This window comes from Eublepharis macularius, chromosome 2 (genome assembly GCF_028583425.1).
Source record: "Eublepharis macularius isolate TG4126 chromosome 2, MPM_Emac_v1.0, whole genome shotgun sequence".
Taxonomy (NCBI): domain Eukaryota; kingdom Metazoa; phylum Chordata; class Lepidosauria; order Squamata; family Eublepharidae; genus Eublepharis; species Eublepharis macularius.
In genome coordinates, this window is record NC_072791.1 from 46,173,714 (window position 1) to 46,197,799 (window position 24,086).

A 24,086-nucleotide genomic window follows, 5' to 3' on the forward strand; every position below is an offset into this window, starting at 1 on the left:
TAATCATGTCCCCCTCTTGGTTGGGCAGATATTAACGAATGTGAAGACCCAAATATTCACTGCCTGGGAGGCAAATGCTTAAATACTTTGGGCTCCTACATGTGCCACTGCCAGCCTGGATTTGAGCTCTTCAACGGGACTATGTGCGAAGGTATGACCAGTTCTGAGAGGACAGACCTGCCTGTTCTGCTCCCATTTAGTCACTTTATCCCAATTAGTTCAGGTCAGGAGAAAGAATACACGGCTTATTTGGGAGAATTCCTTTCCTGTCCATATGGACTTGGTGCAAACTGTAGCATTGCCAGACGACTATCTGTTCTGTCTACAGCAGTGTCCATGCAGATGTCGCCTCTGCTTAATGCCGTTCTTAGAGGCTCCTTTACAACACAATGTGAGACAATAAGTGGGGAAATGGTCAAAATTTGCATTTGTGCCTATGTTGTTTGAAAGCAGGTCCTGGCCTGCACTTGCTCAACCCTCTATGCTAAGTCAGTCGAACAATTAATTCATCCCTTGGGGATCAAATAGAAACATATTCATATGTCCCAATCCTGCCTGCTTTTTAAGATATACTTATGTTCACATGTCTTTTGCAGTTATGTACTCATCATGGCTACACTGGCCATGATGTAGGAGATCTGTCACCCACCTCTTTTTTTAAATCAAAACAATTGCAGGGGGCCCATACTGGATTGGATCTGAGGAAAGGATGTTTTCCCAGTTCACCATAAATGGGAAGTGACTTGATGGCACATAACACACAACCAGTATGCTGCTTCCCTCCCCAGTTTGCTCTGCTCCCATTCCCTGCAGCTGCTTTGATCTAAAACAAAAGACTGCCAGAGATCCTGCTCATAGATCTCCTGCTCCATGTCTGCTTTGCCCTGAAGTATTTTCATATTCTCTTCTTTTATCCCTTCTCTTTTTGTCTTCTTCAGGTGGCTATTTATTTAGACTATAAACCCAGCTTATTTTTAATATTGTGGTGATGTTAATTGCAAGCTGCCTTGAGCAGGACTCAGAAGAGGTGGTATAGAAATATCCTAAATAAATAATAAATATGGGCAAATTCTACTTTTATTCTATGTTCTTTTTTCTCTTCTGTGTTTTGTATTGTATAGTATTTTGTGCTGTGTATACATTATATGGTGTAGTACTCTGTACATAATAATTAGTTAAATATTATTATCCAGTTAGTAATAATGTCACTTTGACTCCGATAAGTGACTTGAGCAGGTCTAATAAGTTCCTGGACCCAAGCCTCTTGGAGTAGGAAATTCCCCACAAGGCCTGACTCGGATGAGTTGAGTGAGACATTCTTGGAAAATCCCCTTGGAAAAAGTGCATTTCCACACAAAACCAGCAAAGCCTGTTCCTTCCTGATTTGTTTTTCTCTGTGGTATTACTCCTGCAGGTTCCTCTAACATAGTGCCCCTTCTAGACTCAATAGATAGGTAAGGCTTAGGAACATGCAGAGAACTTTGTGGTTTGCTTCAGTAAAAGTTAGATGGAGTGACCAACTTTGCAACAGAGGTGTCCAAGGATGCCAAAACTGATGAGGGTCTGGGCTGACAAATAAATCAGATGGGGATAATAAAGTAGCACCTGCTCTGAATAAGATGACTGTAACTGTCTTTGCCTTCTTGTAGATGTGAATGAATGTTTGGATAGTGGGGTCTGCAGCCCCAATGGTGAGTGCCTGAATAGCCATGGGTCATATTTCTGCATTTGCGCGCTCGGCTTCTCAAACGCTGCTGGTGGAGTCACTTGCCAAGGTGAGGTCTTAGAAGCTGGAACAGAACTGCATTTGTTCCTTTGTCCTGTTTGCCTCCAGGTTTTCTCAGACATATCCCTGCCCCTCCTAATGGGTCCTAGAGCTCTGTGATTTGGTTCAGTGCTGCACTACTAACCTTCACCACCAACCTTCTGTGCCAGTCTTCTGTGTCATCAGCCCTGCCCTTGCAAGGGAGACAGTGATGAGAAAGCTGGTGGCAATGGAAACTTCAGGTTTAAGATCTAGAAGCCTACACAAGCATGCTCAGGGGTGTGTTCTGACCCAGAGTTTAATCCAAACTAACAGTGCAATCCTAAACAGAGCTACACCCTTCTAATCCCATTGACTTCAGAATTACAGAGGGTATAATTCTGCTTAGTATCCCAGTCTGTGTGTCAGGGTGACTGTGAGGGTACTAATTCCAGTTAACCTGCGCACATGCATTCTTACATCAAGTGTAAACAGAATTAGTTTCTAATTAGAATTTTCTGTACAAGAAAGGAGAAGAATCAGTTGCGTGTAAAAGCCTAGCAGAAAACTAGGTCAATGCACATTCCATCTTGGCTTGTGGTGGTGTCTGAATCCATAGTTTCCACTACTTCCTCAGGCTAGTGCTGTATGGTTGTCAACCTCCAGGTAGGGACTGGAGATCTCCAAGAATTACCACTGATCTCCAGATTGCAGAGAACAATTCCTCTGGTGAAAATGGCTGCTTTGGAGGGTGGATTCTATGGCATTATACCCCTGCTGAGGTTTTTTCCCTCCTCAAACCCTGCCTTCCCTAAGCTCTACCTCCAAATCTCCAAGAATTTCCCAGCCCAGAGATGGTGACCCTACAGTGCTGTCATAAAGTCTCTCCACCTGCAAAGGTAAGTTTAGGAAAGGGAAAGATAGCAACAGGGTCCAATCTGAACTAAAATACATTAATTCAAGCCCATTCCAATTAAATCAAGTCTAAATTAAGGCATTTGAACTGGGCCTAGGGGAGTTTGCCCATCGCTTCTTGTCAAAATATTCCTGTGTCTATCCTTGGTCTTCTGCCTTCCCCTTTCTCTCTAAGGGTGAGTCACTGTGGGAAAAAGTCATTAACTGACACTCTGCCTTTCTGATGTATTATATTCCCTTTGCCCAGATGTTGATGAATGTGCAGACCATTCCCGGTGTTTGCGTGGCCAGTGCCTGAATACAGAAGGATCCTATAGATGCTTGTGTCAGACAGGCTTCAAGTATTCTGAGGAAACTGATGACTGCATAGGTAAGAGATGGTCTCTGAAGAAGGGGGAAAGACTACAGAGATTGGAGGCATGTGCAGGCAGCAGATGTTGCAGAACAGGGAGAGTGTGTCTGCCTCCAGCCCCTGGGAAAATGTCCCTTTTATTCCTCCTCCCTCAACCAGTTCCCATCAGAATTAATTATCAGCTCTGGGAATGATGCCTCTCCAGATTCCTTTTGCTTGTGTTCCTTAGATCCCTGTGCTGGCTAGGCTTGAGGAAATGCTGCTTTTCATGGAAACTCAAGCAGCTCAACTACTCTTTAAAGATGTACATTCCATTGGCAGGATTCCATTTGGAAGTGTTTTGACCCAGTTTACTATTTTGCCTTTTCATTTAAAATCATTGCCTTCATTGACAGATGTGGATGAGTGTGAAGAGTACAGGAATGCTGTGTGTGGCACGTGGCAATGCCAGAACACTTTGGGCTCATACCGCTGCATTATGGGATGTCCACTGGGCTTCCATCGCACACCATTTGGAGAATGCATTGGTAGGTCCCCTCTCTGGAGAAACTCAGGGGTGTGCAGAAGGCCTTTACACCTTTGTAAAAGAGGACTGTGAGTGGTATGGGGATGGTGTTTGACCAGTTAGCAAAAGCATTGCCCTTGTTGCTTGTCTGTGCTCCTAGCCAGACAAGACTTTTATACCTTGTAATGTTGTAACAGAAGCTACCTTGTTCTGTTTTTCCTCTTGACAAAATTATTTAAGGAGGTACACGTTCCATGCGTGTGACAGATACCGCAATGTCAAGGCTACCAGCAGGCAGATGCCTGTTAAAATTGATTTACTGACTCATCTCTTTCTTTCTCTTGCCTGTTGATACTGGGAAGTCCTGTATGAAGAGTCTTCCTTAAAGCTTGGAAGGAGTCAGCATGAATGCTGGATTCCTTTTCTGTGTCAGCTGTGAAAGGGGAAGAGAGAGCTGTGATGGAGGAAATGACCAACAGGGCACTAGCTCCAGAGTTAGCACTCTTTATGTGAATCAGAGACCAGTTCCAGCTCCTTAGCCTGTGAGCCTGAGACTATAGAGACATCTTGCTTCCTCAGCTCCTATGAAGAGAACTTCCTATCTTTGTCAGCAACAGGTGGAGGCAAAATATTGTTTCAGGGCTTTTCCTGCCCTCCTTGTTCTTTGCATTTTCCAAAAGTGCCATAGAAGGGAGGCAGTTTCCATATATGCAGCACCCAGCATTTTTTAAAAGCTCCCCCCCCCCCGAGCAGTCTTGATCTGAATTGGTCCCATGTGCACCTGCAAAGTTGGTTTTTTAAAAGGTTAGCTGCTTCAAGCACAGACCTCTTAGCATATGGTGTAGTTAGGTCCACTGTGATAGCAGCTCCTCCAAGCATGTAGGCAGGGTCTGATTGCTTGGATATTATGTGGAGGGTTACTTACCTTTCCACACTGGCCCATTTGGCTTAGCAGGAAGCAGGGGTTTGTTGGAGTTTGCAGTGAAGCTCCTAAAAACAGTTGAATAATCTTTGTGCAAGTTTGTAGGGTGTGCAGTTTGCTGGGTGTGAGGAGCTATGTTAGCTGGATGAAGCCAAAATAGCAAATTTTTGTGGCACCATAAAGATGAATTAATTAATTGTGGCAAAAGCTTCATGAACTGGAGTCCACTTCATCAGTGGAAATATTATTGCACAAAGACTACAAACAGGAGGAGGACTGAGGTACAGGTTGAGGGTGGCAGGGAAGGCAGATACTACAAAGGCCAAGTTTCTTCCTGTGACAGGGAGTGTGACATTATATTGCAGAGCACAAATGGAACAAGACCTGGTCAAATGAGTAAATAATCCACTTAGAATGGGTGTTGACCACTCCCAAACACTGAGGAATTAGCAAAATAGGTTGGATCTGAATAATTTACAGAAACCTAAGGAAGGAGTAAAAATTACTTTTTGTAGCAAGCTAAGCATCCTGAGTCCTTGCAGCATTGAAGTCTGATAAATATCAAAATTTGCTAGTGAGTTCCAACTCAGCAGCTTCTGACTGGAGTCTAGTTTTGAGACTTTTTTGTTGACGTCCTGTTGATGTCCAAGAATACTGAAATGCTCCCCCACTGTTTTCTGAGAATTACTCTAACCCACAAGAAAAAGTTCATCTTCTGGGGGGAGGGGGCATCAGTGATGTAGTGTTCAGAGTGTCAGACTAGGATCTGGGAGAACCAGGATTGAATCCCCACTCCACCATGGAAGCTCGCTAGGTGATCTTGTGCTAATCACTCTCTCTCAGTTTAACCTACCTCACAGAGTTGTTGTAAGGATAAAATGGAGGAGTGGAAAATTAATGTTGTAAGCTGCTTTAGGTTCCCATTGAGGAGAAAAGTGGAGTATAAATATCCAAAATAAATAAGCAAATGTTTCACAGAGAGACTCCAGTGAGAAGCTACTGAGTTGGAATTCCTATGTGGATTTGATACTATCAGACTTGGGCTCAACAATGGATTCTTGAATTACTACAGACAGTACTTAAACCTCATTTCAAGTTTCTGTACAATCTATTCAGTCTACTTCCCTGGTGTTTCAGTAGTTGAGAGGGGTACACATTCAGTCTGAGTAGAACATTTACCTGCTTGACTGGATCTTGTTTTGTATCTATGCTCTACAATGTCACACACTTTGGTCCTGAGCTGGGCCTTCTGACTTCTTTTTATAACCACTTCACTCTTCTTGACTTTATGCTTTTTGTGGCTCTGGGAATAAATGTGTCTGCTAACTGAATGGATCACTTCTTTTTTTCTTGTTTCTTTGCCTCTTCCGGGGGACATTTGCTGGAACTTCTGCATAGATCAGTTTATGCATTTGATGAAATGGGCTCTGGCTCACAAAAGGCTTTGCCGCAATAAAGTGGTTAGTCTTTAAACCATGACAATTTTTTTTGTGCAATGAACCCTTTAAGTGACATTGTAGTTGCTCCCTTGTGAATGGTGCAGGATGAGTGTGGGGGTTGGCTTTCTGAAAAACAGACTCCTCTGCTCTGACTCCTTTGTTTCCTGCAGATATTGATGAATGTGCTAATGAGACGCTGTGTGGAAGCCATGCTTTCTGTGATAACACAGAGGGCTCATTCCGTTGTCTGTGTGACCGTGGCTATGAAAACTCACCTTCAGGCCTCGACTGTATTGGTAAGGGTGACACAGTTTTCCTGCTTCCTTCTTCTGTACATGCTCAGCCTTCTAATATGTGATCCAAAAGTTCTTTGTGCTTCTGTGATCAGCTCATGCTTCTATTGTTGTTGTTGTTATTATTATTATTATTCTGATTTTGAACATTTTGCTCCCATAAAAAAAGAATCCAGTCCCTCATAATCCTTAGCAATAAAAAGTATTCTAATGGGCTGCAGACAAAAAAGGCCTTGAAATTAATCTCCAAAACCTAGTTTGGTTTCTAAGAGATGGTAGCACCAGTTCTGTGTATGTATGAAGCCAGGGACTGGGGGGAGGGGTTTCATTTGGCTAGGCAGTCTTGAATCCTTCCTCAGTTTATGCTTTTACTCCAGAGGCCACCTTCCTCTTGCTGTCTTTCTTCCAAGAAAGACTTCCTTATTTATTTAGATATATTTATATTTCATCCTTTTCCTCAATGGGGACCCAAAGCAGCTTACCTCTCCTCTTTTCCATTTTATTCTCATAACAATAACTCTGAAGTAGATTAGGCTGCGAGAGAATGATTGGCCAAGGTCACCCAGCAAACTTTCATGGCACAGAAGGGATTTGAACCTGGGTCTCACTCTCTCAGATCTTTATCTGATACTCTAACCAATATACCACACTGACTTCAGATTTTTGGAATGAGCCCAGCAGAAAAGCAGCTATGAGGTGGAGTTTCAGAGGAAAAAACTGTAGCTAGGAAAGGATTCAGATTAATCCAGCCCAGTAGTCCCCTGACCCCTTTCCAGTTTGAAACCATAACTCTGTTGTAATTGCATCTTGTTAGATCCTGAAAAATAGATTCTGCTCTATGTGCCTCCACTTCTGAATTGAAGTACCCAGCTACAAGCACAAGGCATTCTATTGCTCCAGTTTGCTTCTGTTGGTTGCAACAGTATCCCTTGCTTCAGTATGGTTTGGGTGGAATGGATGTGATTCTCTAATGTGGTGTTGGTCCCCTTGCTTCACTTTGGTTCGGGGGGGGGGGTTCCATTCCCATGTTTCAGTTTCATTCTGTTGGACTTTCTCTGGGATGATGTCAGCTTGCATTTAGGAGTGTGCCTTGGCCATGGCAGCCTCGCCTCTATGTGTTTCTGCAGAAGGAGTCAGCTTTGATCCCCCCACCTCAGATAGCCTCCAGATAGTTGTTGTGGGTTTTCCGGGCTGTATTGCCGTGGTCTTGGCATTGTAGTTCCTGACGTTTCGCCAGCAGCTGTGGCTGGCATCTTCAGAGGTGTAGCACCAAAAGACAGAGATCTCTCAGTGTCACAGTGTGGAAAAGATGTAGGTCATTTGTATTTACTCAGGAGGGGTGGGGTTGAGCTGAGTCATCCTGTAAGAGTTTCCCAGGGTGTGGAATGCTAATGGCGGGAGGCTTCACTGTATCCTGAGGAGGTTCTTTTGCATATGGATTGGTACTTGATGTGCTAATCTTCTCTGCAGGGCTATTGTCAAGGATAGAATGTTTTGTTAGCCTGGTGTTTTTCAGAACTGGCAACCATGCTCGGTTCATTCTTAAGGTTTCTTCTTTCCTGTTGAAGTTTTGCTTGTGCTTGTGAATTTCAATGGCTTCCCTGTGCAGTCTGACAAAGTAGTTGGAAGTGTTGTCCAGTATTTTGGTGTCCTGGAATAAGATACTGTGCCCTGTTTGAGTTAGGCTATGTTCAGCCACTGCTGATTTTTCAGGTTGTCCAAGTCTGCAGTGTCTTTCATGTTCTTTTATTCTTGTCTGGATGCTACGCTTTGTGGTCCCGATGTAAACTTGTCCACAGCTGCAGGGTATACGGTATACTCCTGCAGAGGTTAGGGGGTCTCTGCTGTCTTTTGCTGATCGTAGCATCTGTTGTATTTTTCGGGTGGGTCTGAATACTGCTTGAAGGTAAATACAAATGACCTACATCTTTTCCACACTGTGACACTGAGAGATCTCTGTCTTTTGGTGCTACACCTCTGAAGATGCCAGCCACAGCTGCTGGCGAAACGTCAGGAACTACAATGCCAAGACCACGGCAATACAGCCCGGAAAACCCACAACAACCATCGTTCTCCGGCCGTGAAAGCCTTCGACAATACAGCCTCCAGATAGTTTTCTCCATAGGGAATAATGGAGAGTGGGAGGGGGCACCTTCTTTGGGGGCCCATAAAATTGAGCCCAGGGTCCAATTTTCTTGAAACTTGGTTCATCTTTAGAGGACAGTCAGAAGTAGGTTCCTTCTACATTTGGTGATTTGGTTGAAAAATTACCTCCAGGCCACTGGATACCCCCTTATTGATTTTCACATAGGAAACAATAGACAACGTTTACCAAATTTGTTCTTTATTACCGAACTGAACTAGAGAATCAATTTTGTAATTAGGGATTTTTGTTCTCTAGTTTGATATTCCTGAACTAGTTTACCAAAAAACAAAAAGGGAGTTTTGCATACCCCTAGTGCTTGGGCATAGACATTTTAAAGAACTAATAACAGTCCTCAGAACATATGTAGTGGAGGGCTCAGATTCTTATGTTAAGTTGTTAGATGAAGGAATGGATTTAAGATATGTACCAGATGAAAAAATAATGGGTTTGATCTAATGGATTTGTTCCACTAGAGCCTTCTCAAATTCAAGAGCATCTTTCACCACGGAAGAACTTCTTGTGCCAAAGGAGTTTATTGCATTGGAGGAAGGTGTCCTCTTTAGCAGAACAGATCAGAGACCTGATTTTTTTATCTTGCAGATGTAAATGAATGTGAACTAATGGTTGCAGTGTGTGGAACTGCACTCTGTGAGAATGTAGAAGGAGCCTTCCTGTGCCTGTGTCCCAGTGACCATGAGGAGTATGACACAGAAGCCGGAGTGTGCCGCCCCCGATCAGGCATGGGTGAGAGTCTACTGGGCAGAACAGCGCAAGACAGAATTTGAGATTCTGGGCTAGCAGAAAATGAACTGCAAGTTCTTCTTACATCTTTGTGTAAAAGAAAGCACTGCACTATGTTGTTAACATTTTGTTTTTGGCTTTCTCCATGAGCCCTATGATCTGTATAATCTACAGATTTGAAATTTTTTTGATCTAATTGAGTTATGACTTTTTTTACACAAATGACCCTGTGGTTGAAAATAGAACCACATGGCGATTCTACCACACATCTTTTTGTTTCTTGAGGACAGGCACTCAAGAATGTTAACTGCTGGGTGAGAAGACAGGATTTGAAATCCTCTCCATACCTGACAACAGCACTCTCACTCTCCAGAGAAAGATTTGCTTACCAACAAAGGGAGAATACCTGTTGCAGCTGTGTCTTCCCCTTTTTAGAGAGACAATTCTAAAGATTTCTGATCTACAAAATTATGGTGGAAAGATCCCTTAATCCACCCCCACCCCTCAAAATGTGCTTGAAAGGGACTAAATTTTTTTACCTCAGAATAGCCACCTCAGTAGACCATGACATAAGTCATCCTAGGAGAGTCAGGCCCAGGAGGATGCTAGGCCAGCAGAGGATCACTCCAGTTGGCAATTTGACAAGAAGCGAAGTCCACATCCTTACTTTACAACAGAAGAAGAAGGCTTGACTCCAACCACCAGGGGTGTGTGACAGGAGGATATTATCATTCCCTTAACAGGAGCAGTAGGCATACTATCCCAACACGCAATGGTCCATTTCTGGTAAATTCTCCCATCCTGAATTTCTTTAGATAGATGGAGAAAGTGGTTGTGAGGGACACCAAAGAAGCATAGTGCAAGCTTAGCACAAGGCAGATCCTACCAAGATGTTCCTCCCAATCCTCTTCCTCCACTTCATCCTTCTGCCTTTCTTTACTGCCAAAAGAGCCTCAGAAGGGTCATTCTGTATGGAAACACTGCAGATGGAAATCTCCCCATGGCCTTTTCCCCCATCTCACCCTGCTGTTTGCCCTAGTCTTCAGCTTGAAGAGCATTCACCAAGTCTGTGGCAGTACATGTAGGACACCTGCACTGAAGGAAAGCATGTATATTTATTTGTTTATCCCAGACTGAATTCCAAGGGCAGAAATATTGTAGAAATAAGACTAGTTTGCCAGAATCCAATGGGGAGGTCCTTTTGCATGCCTTATGAGCATTTTTGTTTTCATGGCCTCCTAGGGATCTCTCTCATTTATTCACTGTTTATATTAGTTCTTATTCTTTGTTCATTGGTTGCTTCAGGGACTAGTTGTTAACAATTTCTTACAAATTCCACAGATTCCCAGAAGCAAAAGTTGCATCTCAGTTTGGGGGAGAGGTGAGATCATTCCTCGCCTCCTGATATGGGTAGAATTTTAGCCCTGTCTTTTGCACAGGAGGATAGCTATCAATTGCTCTTTGGAGGGAAACATGTTTGTACAGATCCAAAATATAGCACAGGTTGTTCTGGGCAAATGTGATATCCTTTTAACAGAAATACGACCATGAGTGAAGGGTGAAAAACAAGTAAGTAGCTATGCATGCACTGTTCAAAAATTGAGAATGTGATAAAGCCTTACATATCTTATACTCTGACAGACTGATTGCATTAATGAAATCTCTAGGAACTTCCCTACAAATCCAGAGTTCTGGCTAATTGCACAGCAGAATATTATCAGTGGGTGTTTCCACTGTTAGCAAGAATTGATTGTGTACTAGCAGACAGTCCACACAAGGCTTGTTGCTTTATAAAAGAAATCGATGTCCTTCATTGTTAAAGAAAATATCAGAAAATATAGGATGATCAAGAATGGTCCAACGGGCAACCAAATTTTGACGTCTGTCTTAGTTAGCTGCCCATGTTCTAATGATGTGAAACTGGCTCCACCTATTAGTTAAAGCCCTAGGAGATGCTTGGAAGGTGGTCAGATGCTGGGGAGGGTTTGAGGTAAACTCAGAAAGAACCCTAAGGGCATGGGTCACTGTTTCCCCTAAGAACCATCAGCACTATTCATGTTACTGTTTACTTTGTTTATACCCCACACCTTTCGCCTGAATGAGGACTCACAGCAGCTTATGTTCTCCTCTCCTCTAGAAAAGGAGAGAGGGAGGCATTCTAGCTATCTAGCTAAGCTAGAAGAGTGGAGAGAGATTCAGAGAGCACATACTGCTCTTGTGGAGGTTAGGGTGGGGGTGGGATGACAAACATAGTAAGAATAGGAAGTAGCCAGAAGGGAACAAGTTCCTAAGATTAGCATTCTGGGTAAACAAAGAGACAGCAGCAGAATGGAAAAGGGAAAGAATATAAAGAAAACTCACCTGTTCACTTTAGTATTTATATTGCTCCCTCTGGCGTATTGATGAGCTTGTTGCAAAGAGATGTTGCACAATCATTCACTTCCAACATCCTCTTCATTCCTCTTCATTTTTCCTACTCTTAGAGGAACCTGGAAGACCTGTTTCTTCTCATCCTGGTGCCTCTGAGCGGAAAGAGTGCTACTACCATATCAGTGATGTCCCGCTATGTGACAGTGTCTTGGCCAACAACACCACCAAGGAAGAATGCTGCTGCACTGAAGGAGCAGCCTGGGGAGACACCTGCGAGACTCATCCTTGCCCTGTCATGGGCTCAGGTAAGGCACTTGCCCCCTACTCTTTTCTTCTCGAAGAAATCTAGGCAAGGAGAAAGGACACCCATGCTTGCAGTGTCCCAGAGAAGCGTTATTAGTGTTGCCAACTCCAGCCTGGGAAATTCCTGTAGATTTGTAGATGGTGCTTGTGGAGGGGAGAATTTCAGAAGGGATTTTGCCTAGAATCTATGGTATAGCATAGAGTTTGCCCTCTGACGTTGCAATTTTTTACACAGGAACATCTCTGTAGTCTAGAGATCATTTTTAATTTTGAGAGAAGTTCAGGCCCCACCTGGAGGTTTGCAATCCTAAGTAGCATAATAATTAGCTCCCTGTTTTTCTCTCTTTCTCTCTCTCCCCCTCTCCCTCTCTTGTTACCTCTCCCCTGCTTCCTCTCTTCCATGTTTGCCAGTGGAATATATTGAGATTTGCCCTAGTGGGAAAGGCTACATTCCTGTGGAAGGAACGCTGATCTTTGGACAGACATCATACACAGGTACTCCTTTTTCTTTTTCTATCAGCTTGCATTTCAGTGGTTTTTCTTTGAGATAATGTCCAAAGAACTCTCCTCTAACTCTAATTGCCAAGTCAGGGAAATAGCAAGATTTGTTTTTCTCAGCAGAAGTGAGTGCTGTTGCAGTGTAGACTAACAAGATCATACAAAGCTGAAGTTGGTTCCCAGTTCCTTATTCGCAGTTCCTAGTTCCTTATTCACAAAGCCAAATAAAAATATTGTGGGGAAACTGAAAAGCTCTGAACCCCAAAATGAAGTTTGCAGGGGCACATATTATACACCTCCAGATTCAGAAGACGCAACACTCTAAGTGGACCTATACTGGGTCATCCTACAAAACCCAGATCTTGAGTAAACAGCTTCAAAATAGGATGCCCCCAGAACAATTCAATAAGAAGAAAGGGGCGGCAGCTGCAGGAGAAAAAAAAACTTTGGATCACCCCAAATCACACAGCCCTGAACTCCAGAGACTGTACCCTACAAGAGGACATGTGCTGGTGCTGATCCAGTCTCTGGTTCCGGAGTTAAGGCCTCCAATTTCACCTTTCTCCCAGAACCATGTATTAGACATTGCTGTCAATAAGGAACTGGGAAACATAAGAGCCCTCTGCACCCCCAAATAATCTTTGGATCACCCCAAATCACATAGCCATGAACTCCAGAGACTGCCCTCTGCAAGAGGACATGTGCTGGTTCTGATCCAGTCCCTACTTCTGGAGCTGAGGCCTACTATTTCACCTTTCTCTCAGAACCTTATACTTTGCATTGCTGTGAATAAGGAACTCAGAAATATAAGAGCCCTCTGTACTCCCAAATAATCTAGTTCTGGACTGCAGAGAGCAGTCTCTGGAGTTCAGGTCTGTGTGAGTTGGGGTGATCCAAAGATTGTTTTGAGGCATAGAGGGATTTTATTTTCCCAAGTGTCATATTCACAGCAATGTCTGATAGAAGATTCGGGGGGGGGGGGCAGGCCAAATAGGAGGCTTCAGCTCCGGAAGCAGAGATTGGATCAGCACCAGTACATGTCCTGTTGTGAGGGACAGTCTCTGGAACTCAGGTCTGTTTGATTTGTGGCGATCCAAAGATTATTTGGGGGTGCAGAGGGCTCTTATATTTCTGAGTTCCTTATTCACAGCAATGTAAAGTATAAGGTTCTGAGAGAAAGGTGAAATAGTAGGCCTCAGCTCTGGAACCAGAGACTGGATCAGAACCAGCACATGTCCTCTTGTAGGGGACAGTCTCTGGAGTTCAGGACTGTGTGATTTGGGGTGATCCAAAGATTGTTTGGGGGTTCAGAGGGTTTATATTTTCCAAACATTGGTAGCATTTAGTTAGCTGGAAACAAAATTAATTCTGAAATTTCAGGTTCCAGCACTGTGGGACTCAATTTCTTTAATAATGCATAAGTCTGGAAAGACTGTCACTGAATCTCCCAAGATTAGGAAGCATCCCTCCATGGCACCCCATTACAAATGATCTTTTAGAAATCTTAATTAGGCAGACATTACATGGAAGATGAATATATTTTCAGCTAAATTATATATTGCTGTTGGTTAAATAATACCAGTAAACTAGAGTAGGGGTGGGCAGAAGGTGGGAGTGAATGATCACTCTCCATGCAGTTAAAAGCAGTTCTCCACTCTTCTTCCCGTGCTGCTGTAATCACTTTTTTATCTGCAGCAGCTTCTCTCCTTTTTTTTTTGTACAACTGATATAGCTGGTGAGACTGTGAGATAATTTGGACTGCTAAAATAATCTTAATACTGACTGGACAGTTATAACTCTAATATAGGGATTTACTGAATGTAATTAAAATTTTGGCATTGTGTGGCACTTTGGATTTGAGGAGCTCTTTGTCAACTGCAAACTTGGGTCTCCAAAGTCCTAGTCTGACACTATAGCCACTACACTGCATTGGCTCCCTTATTTAAACAAATAAATGGAGTGGATGTAACCAGTCTTCCAGCAATGTGCTAATACAGGAGACTGCTGGGTAAATTTTAGTGTATATTTCAGTTGCACCCAGAGCACCAACAGGCCAGGCCACCTCCCTGCACAATTCAGAATCCTCTGCAACATGTGCAGATTCTGTGGCAAACACTGATCTTCCAGTAGACAAACTGATGTGGCAGAGTCCTCGAGCTTGAAAACTAGCATCCTAAGGGATAAATAGAACAGGATCCCTGTTGGACTAGGATATTTGATTTTGGCATCTGATGTTATATATGTTTTTATGTTAAAATGTACACCTATCATAATCTCAGACACTGAATATTTAAGAAGTTTACAACTTTTTTAAAAAGCACAAATAATATAAAGTTAAAATTAAACAATAAAATAGCAGCTTCGTTTTTAAAAACTGGGAAAATGGTAAAACCATCCACAAAATCAGAATAAAAGAATAAAAGCAGCATAAGATGGCATACATTTTGACACTAATAAACTAGGAATGAGAGAATACCTAACAAAAATCAAACAAAAACATGGAACACTGTCTTTTACAGATGCTGATGAGTGTGAAATGTTTGGCCTTGAAGTCTGTCGGAATGGGCATTGTGTGAACACTGTGCCAGGATATACGTGCTTCTGCCACACTGGTTATTTCTTTGACTCCAGCAAGCTTGAATGTATTGGTAAGAAGGCTCTTTTTTGCTGCTTGCTGCAATTGCTGGGACATCATTCCAGGGAAGAGTGCCTGTATTAGAAACAAGCATCAGGGGGAGGTGAAGTGCCTGAAATTCTATGTATGCCTAGTTGGGGGTGGGTGGGGGAGGCAGTACACTGCTTGGAGGAGGACAAAGGTCAGTCTCCTCATTTGCCTAGCGTAAGCTTTGTGCTGAACCCCCATGTTTGCAGATCTAGATGAGTGTGAGAATGAAGAGGCCTGTGCAAATGGCAAATGTCTCAACACAGCTGGCTCATATCACTGCTTCTGTAGCCTTCCCTTGGTGCTGGATGCCACCCGTAACCGCTGTATCAACATGTCCAACAGTGCAGGTGAGATCTGTTCTGTCTACTGTGTGAATTGAATGTCTCTGCCAGAAACCTGAGATTGTTTGTAGTTTAAAAAGTCCGGTCTAGACCACACATTTAGATATAAAGGAGAGGTTTTATACTGGATCAGACCAATGATTCATCCAGCCCTGCACTGATTACTCTCCCAAGCAGAAGTTCTTTATCATTTCAGGCAGAGGTCTTTCCCAGCCACAATAAATAACTCAAGATATCAAGGATTTGAACCACCACCCACTCAAAACAAAGCAATGTAGCTGAGAGGCCAGTCATGAGGTACAGTGTAGAATGGTACATTGTACAGCACTGAAGTTGAGTTTAGGCTGCAGTACAGTCGTCACTGTTTCCTGTGCTTTCTTTTCATGTCTTTTCCAATTTCTTTCCTAAAAGACGATGTGGATGATCATGAAATTCACTTGGACATCTGCTGGCAGAGAGTCTCCAACTACATTTGCAATCGGCCACTGCTGGGGCACCGAACCACATACACGGAATGCTGCTGCCGTTATGGAGAAGCCTGGAGTCAGGATTGTGCACTCTGCCCCCCAAGGTCCTCTGGTGAGAATGCACCAGCCACATGGGATTGAGGGAAGAGAGGGCACAGTCTGCGACCACTAGGCGAGGCCTCAGCTAATACAATCACCAGTTGTATGGCCAGTGCGCAGACTCTTGTAGTAATTTCCACTGAGCCAGTCTTCCCATGTGACCTACTGGATCCACAGTTCTCATTGGTTGCCTCCTAATTGCTTCATTTAACAGCATTTCCAAGAATCAACAATGAGTTCCTTTTCATATCCATACTAGAGCATAACACTAACACAGACTTAACGCCTCTACTAATACTTATAACTTATGATGGGTGAAGTTCCCTTTGCTTGCCTGGCCTTTCACTAGGGGTGTGCATGAGTTTTCCTTACAAGGCCTCCCTCAACTTCTTGTCTTTTCAAGCATTCACAAGAAAAGGGCCGAATCCACACGTCTCAAGTTTTCCACTTTTCCCCCGCCCATTATTGGCTGTTCACATACTCTTACCTCAATCCCGCCATTCTCTCGCGTCTTTCGCGTTGCACCTCAGACGAATTTGTCATGTGTTCAAACACTTCTCTTGCGCGGTTTTCACCGTGGATGTGGACAAATAGAAGCATTTCACAAGGAGACCGCCCCCTTCAAACCACCCCACTTCCATGTCTGAAGCCTTTCCGGAACACCATCCCTCTTTGCCGTGCAATTATCAAGCTTTTCCACTCTCTTCGCAGCATGCCTGCCTGCCTGCCCTTTCCCTTTTTTTTCTTTCAAAAATGGGACTTTCCTGCATTGTTGCACAGTCCCGGCCATAAATCTTAATCGTGGTGCTCCAAAATCCCTGCAGAGACATCAAGGGGTAGCGTCATTTCCATTTCCGTGTCATTTTTAGGATGCCGAACAGTCAGAAATATCGGTGGCTGTTAAAATTAATTTTTTTTAACTGTTGAAATTACCGTTATAGCGGAAATCCGTCATTCTAACATTACATTCAAGCGTCAAATAATTAGTCTGCCCGTTTGGAGAGTTTGGATCACCCCCATCTTAAATATCAGTTCAAATTAGCCCGCCAGAATAATGGTCCAATGGATTTCAAAGAAGAAGGCATAGAATAACATTAACCACAGGCATCATAGGGGTGTGGCCTCACCATAGCAATTTAGCAAAAAAATGCTATAGCGGAAATCTGATGAAAAAATGAACGCGATGTCATTGGCGACATCGGATCTAAACCCACCCCGTATTGCGCGATTCTACCAGGGATGTGGATGAAGTATAGCGTGAGGCAGCGGCAGTAAGAAAAGGGATGTGAACACAGAATGGGACATTGCGGGATAGAATCCAACGCGATTAATGCACATGAAAAGCAGAAAGTAGGGAAGTGTGGATTCGGCCAAGGTCAGATGGGGGAAAAGAATAGATTAAGAGAATGTCCCCACACTAGTACCCCATCTTCCTCTCAAGCGTAAAAAGTTACCTTTGAGTAGAGGGAGGGCCTCACTACCAGCGGGGAGGGATCAGGTTCAGGGAGGTCTTTCAAAGTGAGAAACAAAATTTCTGACCATACTCAGGAGCATAATTTCCTGATGGAGATCATGGGATGTTTAGTTCCCTTTGCCTCCCAAATGTGGTTTGAAAGCAAAAGAAGCTACATATCCTGTGTTCTGTCTGGGTGTAATTGCTTGCTGAGGAGCATGGGGATTGTAGTTTCCTCTACCTTGGAGACAGAGAATTTATATGTATGTTCCTTTATCATGAAAATTTTTGTTTTGCTTGTAAAGAGGGATGGAGGGCTGTCTAATGTAGTGTTGTGGAGGAGTGAATCTCCTTGCAAATCAGTCCTAAATTTGAAGGGATCTGAGACCAATTCTTAATAGGATGAGGGCCTTCTCAAATTAGGGTTGTCATCTCTGGCTTGGGAAATTTCTGGAGATTTGGGAGCAGTGTTCAGGGAGGGAGCTCAGCAGAGATGTGATGCCACTGAGTCCATCCTCTGAAGCTGCCATTTCCTCTGGGGAACAGATCTCTGTAGCCTGGAAATCAATTGTAATTCTGGGAGAATTCCAGGTCCCACATTGAGACTGGTAATCCTGTATCAGATTTGTATTTCAGACTCCTACAATTCACCCATCAATACTTACAATAGCTAAATATTTGTTATGCTGTTCTTCACCAGAGGCACACTGGGTTGGGTACCCACTCTGCATGGCCTCAGAGCTCTAATCTTCTGCCATCTTTAGACCAGTTGGACCACAAATGTGTTGGGAGAAAAAGTGTGCCTAGCAATAAATCTCAGTATCCTGTATCTACAGATAGATAAACAATCTGGTGGCTTTTATTTTCATCAGAAGTTTCTCACAGGATTTCTCAGGTCCTTGAATTATTTAAAAAAATGGACCATGGAAACAATACCTTAGAATTCCTGGTCTTCTGTGCTTTATTTTTGCTCTGTGTTACATCTAGATGTTCTTGTGATGTGCTGTTTTATCAGTTTCTTTCCTCTGCCTGTGCTTCTAGAGGACTTTGCTCAGCTATGCAATGTTGCCGGAGGTGAGGCAGAACTTCAAGAGAGGCCTGGCTATGAATATGGACCAAATCAGGAAGATCACCATTATGGACTTTATAGCCCAGATTTAGAACCCTATTACAACCACTTGGGTCTTGAATATGGCACCTCTGATGTCACCCACTCTGACAGAGAACCAAGCACTGAATTAGGAGAGAGTGCATCCCAGCAAGCACCACAGCTTCGGCTTGCAGAGACACAGCCTCACTATGTGTCCGGCCATATTGGTAAGTAATGGAGAGAGAAAAATGGTGTATCTAGTTCAGCCTATGCCCAAGGTTGTGCTAATGACTACCTTCTCAGCTAACTAATCCAGATTTCAGGGTGTAGGCAGTTCTCTGAGGCTAGTTTACATATTACAAAGTCCTTGTGAACAGCTAGAAGGCTATTGTCTATAGCCTTCTAGTCTTGGGTTGGCCAGACCAAGATTAGATGTAAAATGGGAGTTTTGGCATCCCAGGCACACACGTGCCCTTTTTTCCAGAAGCAGTTGCTGCCTTCCCCTCAACACTGTTTGTCACCTCCTTAAAATGCCCCTCTGAGTAGCTGTTGGCTCCATTTGTGAAATCATGTTACTCAAGGGTCTGCACAATGTATCTTGCAACAAGATGTTCACTTCCTTTTTGTTGGTGAAGTCCAGCAACTTCACTGCTCAGGGGATCTCTTTTTGCATGTGGTGGATTACACTTGAAAATAATAAGACCAGAGGACGCAATACATGCTTTATTGTTCATAGCACACTGTATCATTCTTATAGCATATCATATCCCTAGGCATCACTCATACTATTAGAATAATCACAGAGTTATTATTATCAGCTATTGTCTATAGCCTTCTAGTCTTGGGTTGGCCAGACCAAGACAGAATCTATTGACTGATGGTTTAATGTACACTTATCTCCTCATAGGTTGGACAGAGCTTCACCCTGAACCCTGTCAAATCTATAGCCTAGTATATATTTTTCCTAAACTTTAAAGCTGTGATTGAGCATTTCCCCAGTGGTCTGATTCTTGTCTAATGTAGATCAGTCTAACATGTTTACTACTTAAGCCTTGCTTACTTTTCTGTATTCCACCCCTTATCATCATTCCACACACCCTTCTATGCCATATTACTTCAAACGTATTCATAACACAAAAAAGTACATTTTGACAGACATTTAACATAGAAGAATGCAGCTCAAAATATTCTAAACCTATTTTTCATTTAGAAATAAACAGTTATTGCATTCTGAGGCAACCCACACCCCATATAGTTTCAGGGACTTTCCAAAGGTCATCTGTTTAAGACTTTCCATATCAGTATTATTTTCCTAAACATTTTGGTCTCTATTTGTTCTTACTCTTGATTTCATAAACCAGTCTCCTGACGACTGAGAGTCCAGTTAATCTGTCTTCCCAGAATTCGCTGGTCCAAATGCTACATGCCTCTTGTCTTCCCTTTCTGTCCAGTTTTCTTCTTGTGTGTTAACAAGCTATATTTATCTAGTAATTTTTTATTCTACTCTTACTCCAAGCAGCTTAGGGCAAGATAAAATTATGATTCCTCTTTCTTTTCATTGTCCTTACCACTCTGTGGCACAGGCATGACATGGCCCAAAATCACGTAGACAGATGCATGGCCATGTGGGTTTTGTAAGTCCCAGTCTAACCACTACCCCACACCTTCTTGTCTCCCCAGGACAATATAGCAGCTTTGAAGGGCTACGGGCAGAAGAATGTGGGATTCTGAATGGTTGTGATAATGGCCGCTGTGTGCGTGTGCAGGAGGGCTACACCTGTGACTGCTTTGATGGTTTCCAGTTAGACTTGATACGCATGGCTTGTGTGGGTAAGTGGCTTCAAAGGGGAAAGAGGCCAGACCTCCCCAAAACTGAGAAGGATTCATGGCTTTTGATTATATTCTGCAATGTCATAGTCTTTAATGAGGTTCTGGGAGTGCAAATATAGGAGTCCAAACCATTTCCAATCTTTACCTGCTGCTAAAGGAACTCATCCAAATGACATTTGTTACTAGGTTGCCAACTTTTTTTGATGGTGTTAGCAGCTAGCATGTAGGCAGAAATCTAGCAGGTAAAACTTTTGCCATATTGAAGATGCAGTAATAGGAAAAAAACCTTTGTTAAATCTTTGCCTGTGAATCATCAGTTAATGGAACAAGATCCACATCAGAAAAAGAAAACTGGTCACCTTGATAATTGGAGACTTATGTCGAAAAGGTTTAGTGTGCACTGTGAATTTCATGGAGGGAAACAACAGGAAATTCTCTTTTCAGGCTGGTGCTTCGTAACAGAGGATCCTTTTAGCTAAAGAACTCCACACAACCTCCACATAGCTACAGGGCAGAATAGTATCACTTCATTTTGGAACTATCTTCATTTTGGAAGTCTCTCTGCCTTATTTACTTACGGCTCATCCCTCTTCTCGTTTTAAAAAGTAGAAACCCAGCTTCTTAAACTGCATGGTAAATAAACAGTTTTGCTGCTGATTAAGAGGATTCCAGTGCCTTCAGTCTGTACTGTGTGAGACCAAGCTAGGTCTGCAATTTAGAGTACAAGGCCTCCTTCCTTGACCAGAGGGCATTCTCAAGATAAGGAGACAAAACCGAAGGTTGGGAGATGGAGGGGAAACCTGTTAAAATGGCACTGCAGGCAGAAATGCTAAAATGTAATGCTAAAGAAGTCTACAGCCTTTTAAACTGTTTCTCTTCATATATTTTACAGTAAAAATGGGTACAAATAAAACATAACCATGCATTCACTTTTACCCTGCAATGCGCAAGGCAGCGGCATATCTTCCTATCACAATGCCTAGGAACAGACATTGCCAGAGCTGAACCTGTCTCTCAGCAGCACTTTTCTACATGATACCCTTGCTGAAGACATGTCATAACCTTGTGAAACATTACCAGTACCAGCACAGGGAGGGTTACATCAGTACTTAGTTCTCTTGGCCCCTTCTTACATGCCCAGGGTAAAGCTGATTGGCACCTTGGGGTCAGGTAGCAATTTTCCCCAGGCCAGCTTGGCTAGGGATCTTGATGGTGTTTTGCCATCTTCTGGGCATGAAGTAAGAGTCACTGGGTGTGTGGGGGAAGGGAGGTATTTGTGAGGCATTGTGCAGGGGGTTGGACTAGATAGCCCTAGCGGTCCCTTCCAACCTGATGAGTCTATGATTCTATGAAACACTGAGCATGCATTTGTTTCTATTTTAAAGCATGAAGTGTCTCATGTGCTAGACAACTCTTTGCATGCTGACCACATTGGTTAGTAGTGACTTAAACATGAATCCCACTTTGCTGCAAAACACTCAAAAAGCACCAGCTTATAAATGGAATCTCAGAGCCATTTTGGTAGTCTTGTTTTTTTTTTTTTGGTGCATTTCCAGGGCAAAGTCCTTTTGACCTGGTTTTATCATAGATGTTATTATTAACTAGATTGCTGAAACATCCCTATCGAGATGCCACTTTGCATGACCTGGTCCACTCAACGGAAGTAAATTGGCATTACTAGCTTATGATGTTTGTTCAGAACCTTAGCCCTACTGAACGGATCTTGGCATGCAAAAAAAGGGGGGGGATTTTTCCTGATGAGCTGTTCAAGTGTTTTTGGAAAAGATTATTGAGCTATTACTTTGGTTCCATGCTAGGTTAATAGTACTCTCTATTTCATAGTACATGGGAAATTTTGAACATTTCTGTGAGGGTATATTTCTCCGCATGTTAATGCACAATTGTACAATGACAGCACCTGATGCCAGCGAATGATTATTTGCTGGATTCTACTCCTTGCTGATCTCTTGGGTACACATAAAATACTGCTAAAAGATTCTCATTCACTGTGATAGCTCCTATGGAGGCACTATTCACAAGCCTGTAACATGTAGCCCACAGGAAAGCTGTGCTTGCATACGAATGCTACATATATGATCTGGTGCATGGATGGAAAGCCCTTTAACCATGCTACCCAGAACACAGGCTCTGTATTTTTTGTGCATCCAGTGTCTCACTTAAACTGGGCCTCTCTGAGGATGTTGAGATGGGGGAGGAATTCCATACTAATGAGACTGAAGAATGTTTTCTTTCTTCTCCCATCAGATGTTAATGAATGTGAAGAGGCCAGTGCCACCATGCCCCTGTGCGAGGGCAGTGTCTGTGAGAACACAGAAGGCTCTTACCGCTGCAACTGCTTGCCTGGATATGTAGCTTTAGCCGAGCCTCACCGTTGTGTGCCAGAAGCAGCTCAGAGTCCAGAGGCAGCATGATGCCAGAAGGCAGTGACAGAACAGAGGCAATTCCTTTGGTCAGATACCGCTTGGGGAGCTGGAAGCCCTTCAGTCTGGGCAAGAACTCCTGTGATATCAGCTTTAAAGCCTACCCATTGTTTCCCAAAGTGCAAAAATGCAGCATCTCACTGGACTGAACTCAAAGACCAGTAAGAAGCTCTAAAAGGTTCAAGCATCACCCTTGCTGGCCTATTCAACACAAGCTTCCTGCTTCAGCCACCGTCTGCTCAGGGTCCAGTCCCTCATACACTGCCATTCAACAGATCGTCATCTTCATCAATCCTCATTTGTAGAACAAGTCAAACATCCTTGTCCTCTGCTCATTTCCATTGTATGGGCCAATATTAGACTCATTTCATCTCTGCCCCTCAGTTCTTTGTAGGATTTTGTCCTCCGAGTTATTCTCACCAGGCCTTATCCCCATGTGCATTGTTCTTCCTCCTCCGAAGAAACCTCCCACATTATGTAAGATCCCCTTATGTTGCATAGAACCACTACATTCCACACACCTTACCTTGCCGGTCTCAGAAGCACAGTGCTGTAAATTGGTCAGTCAGTCACAGTTAGTCAAGCAACATAAGCAGGACTCTTCCAGTGTTTTGTTATACAGGCAGCATCTCACCATCAACACAGATATCCATGGATTGTGTATTTTTTGCCTGCAGCAGTTGAAGAGTACCCCCCATTTCACAGATGTCGCTGGACTCCTGCAATCTTACTCCCATTCCCCAAAGCTCCTCTTGCTAGCAATGCAAGGGACACAGCCTTTCATACCTGAGCCTGGAACACGCTGGCCAGCTTCAGAGAATATGGGTTCTATTTATAGTCAGGCAGTAGCTTGGACTCCAAAGGCCTTTTTGGCTTAAGCCCTCTGTATTCATCCCAGGGCACCTACCCCCTGCACTTTCTATGACTGCTGGAGCATAAAAGTTTGAAAGATGGAAAAGATTAGCACTCTTTAGTTTCAGAAAGTGTTCTGTGTGGTATTTTCTGTTGTGGGGGAAATACAACATAATGTTAAATAAATGGTTTTATATAGTGCCTTATGGCTTGCATAATGGGGCTAATCATAAGCATTCATACCTTCTGTTTGCCATGTTTAAGTTACAAAACAGTAGGATGGAAGGAAGCACCTAAGAATCAGCCTTGATGATTCAGAAATGATAGTTCACAATTGGCAGTCCTGAGAGATTTGGCAGCATTTTCCCTCCAGGCCACATGGTTTTCAGATCCAGCAATGTCTGTACCCTTCCCCCCCCCCCAAATCATTCTTTAAATTTTCAGAAACAAATGATGAGTGGCAGGAATCCCATAATGAGTGCAAGTTCCACCACTTTTTGTCATTGACTGGGAAATAGTCTCTTAAGCAGTTAAAGGTTACAATGAGCTGATATCCTTCTAGTTTCTCTAGATGCACATTGACCAGGCACAGTACCTTCCAGGTTGAAAACATTTCACCA

At 43.2% G+C, this 24,086-nt stretch overlaps 1 protein-coding gene across 1 annotated transcript in view; it reads left to right on the forward strand.

The window, feature by feature from the left end:
- The window catches only part of LTBP2 (latent transforming growth factor beta binding protein 2), a 170,634-nt gene extending 146,950 nt beyond the window's left edge, over positions 1-23,684 (forward strand). The window contains exons 21-34 of the mRNA XM_054971057.1: positions 29-151; positions 1,650-1,775; positions 2,907-3,029; positions 3,407-3,538; positions 6,048-6,173; positions 8,917-9,060; positions 11,541-11,732; positions 12,142-12,225; positions 14,748-14,876; positions 15,100-15,240; positions 15,646-15,813; positions 18,295-18,570; positions 20,024-20,173; positions 22,439-23,684. Coding sequence (XP_054827032.1) covers positions 29-151; positions 1,650-1,775; positions 2,907-3,029; positions 3,407-3,538; positions 6,048-6,173; positions 8,917-9,060; positions 11,541-11,732; positions 12,142-12,225; positions 14,748-14,876; positions 15,100-15,240; positions 15,646-15,813; positions 18,295-18,570; positions 20,024-20,173; positions 22,439-22,605 — 2,081 coding nt within the window. The 3' untranslated portion in view covers positions 22,606-23,684. The remainder of the gene's footprint in view (positions 1-28; positions 152-1,649; positions 1,776-2,906; positions 3,030-3,406; positions 3,539-6,047; positions 6,174-8,916; positions 9,061-11,540; positions 11,733-12,141; positions 12,226-14,747; positions 14,877-15,099; positions 15,241-15,645; positions 15,814-18,294; positions 18,571-20,023; positions 20,174-22,438) is intronic.
- The last annotated feature ends 402 nt before the right edge of the window (positions 23,685-24,086 follow it).